At 45.7% G+C, this 1,923-nt stretch overlaps 1 protein-coding gene across 1 annotated transcript in view; it reads left to right on the top strand.

Moving 5' to 3' along the window:
• Positions 1-1,923, top strand: part of GPATCH1 (G-patch domain containing 1) — a 51,447-nt gene that overhangs the window by 10,370 nt on the left and 39,154 nt on the right. The window contains exon 3 of the mRNA XM_017504246.2: positions 1,152-1,237. Coding sequence (XP_017359735.1) covers positions 1,152-1,237 — 86 coding nt within the window. The remainder of the gene's footprint in view (positions 1-1,151; positions 1,238-1,923) is intronic.

Raw genomic sequence — 1,923 nt, 5'->3', positions numbered from 1 at the left:
GCTCTCACTATGTTGCCCAGCTGGAGTGCAGTGGCTATTCACAGGCATGATCCCTCTTGATCAGCACAGGAGTTTTGACCTGCTCTGTGTCCGACCTGGGCCGGTTCACCCCTCCTTAGGCAACCTGGTGGTCCCCCGCTCCTGGGAGGTCACCATATTGATGCTGAACTTAGTGCGGACACCCAACCAGCATAGCACACTACAGCCCAGAACTCCTGGACTCAAGAGATCCTCCAGCCTCAGCCTCCCGAGTAGCTGGGACTACAGGCACGTGCTACCGTGCCCGGCTAATTTTTGCATTTTTAATAGAGATGGGGTTTCACCATATTAGCCACGCTGGTCTTAAACTCCTGACCTTGTGATCCACCCACCTCGGCCTCCCAAAGTGCTGGGATTACAGGTGTGAGCCACGGCACCTGGCCCCAATGTGTTTTTATATACTTATTTATTTATTTTTAGAGACAGAGTCTCTCTCTCCCAGGCTGGAGTGCAGTGGTGAGATCTTGGCTCACTGCAACCTCTGCTTCCTGGGTTCAAGCAATTCTCCTGCCTCAGCCTCCTGAGTAGCTGGGATTACAGGCGCCCACCATCATGCCTGGCTAATTTTTGTATTTTTAGTAGAGAAGGAGTTTCACCATGTTGTCCAGGGTTGTCTAGAACTCCTGATCTCAGGTGATCCACCTGCCTCAGCCTCCCAAAGTGCTGGGATTACAGGCATGAGCCACTGCATCCTGCCTTTCCATTTTATTTAATTAATTTATTTTTTGAGACAGGGTCTCACTCTGTCACCCAGGCTTTAGTGCAGTGGTGCACCTACTGAGAGTAGACCTTCCCAGATGTCTTAGCTCACAAGACCCTTGAAGAGAATCAGGAAGGTGTATCACTCTTAGAGAAAACTAAACAACTTTATGTGCAGAGGTTACAGACATATGTGACCTCCAGAACATTCCCTCTTTGTAGATATGGCACATGCTCGGTAACCATGGTCAGGGAAAAAGGGTGTTAGTTATAGGACTCCAGTGTCTGATGGAACTGGGGGTCTGGCACAGCCATTGCCCTTGGACCAGCCAGGTTGAGTCCTTGGACTTGGTACCCTGAGTATTGCCTAGATTCCTTCTAGGATTGTAAAGTTCTAAACTCTTTTCTTTCAGGATGGACACCCTCTACCTTCGTGTCTTCACGACAGAACAGAGCAGGCAAATCTGTTCTTGGTCCTGAAGATTTCATGGATGAAGAGGTGGGTGGTTAGCTGGTGGGACATGTATAGTTGGTTGCTGTAAGTGCCTTCTCTCTCCCCAGAAGGTCCGATGTACGATTTCATCTTTGTTTGTAAGGCTTTATCTTTTAGGTATTTGATGTACAGTGTCCTGTACATCAGAGGAGTCTTGTTCATTGGAGGAGCATTCTATGCTGGGTCCAGTTTCTAAAATCAAGAGTGGAAAGGGAAAGTCATATATAGGCAATTTATTTGAAAAACCTCCATTGCCCCAGAAGCTCAGTATCCATGGTTCTGGATCTGCCACTTTCCACAGTAACTTCCAGGCATATTGCAATAAGGAACCATGAGTGACTGCACTAACATGAAACTTCTGCTATCTTAAAACCTGATTGTGGATTCACCCATGATGAAGATTAGATAGGGAGGGAGAGGAGAGCTATTCAGAAAGAATAGCTAATGCATGCTGGGCTTAATACCTACCAAGGTGATGGGCTGATCTGTGCAGCAAACCACCATGGCACACGTTTACCTATGTAACAAACCTGCACATCCCGCACATGTACCCTGGAACTTCAAAGTTGAAGAAAAAGAAAGATTAAATAAAACACTTATATCAACATACTTTAGGCTGCTGGTAAGAGAAAAGAAAGTTTCCTTTCTTTTTTTTTTTTTTTTTTTTTTTTTTTTTTTTTTTTTTTTTTTTT

This window comes from Cebus imitator, unplaced genomic scaffold, assembly GCF_001604975.1.
Source record: "Cebus imitator isolate Cc_AM_T3 unplaced genomic scaffold, Cebus_imitator-1.0 Scaffold318, whole genome shotgun sequence".
NCBI lineage: Eukaryota > Metazoa > Chordata > Mammalia > Primates > Cebidae > Cebus > Cebus imitator.
This window is presented reverse-complemented; position numbering and strand designations above follow the sequence as displayed.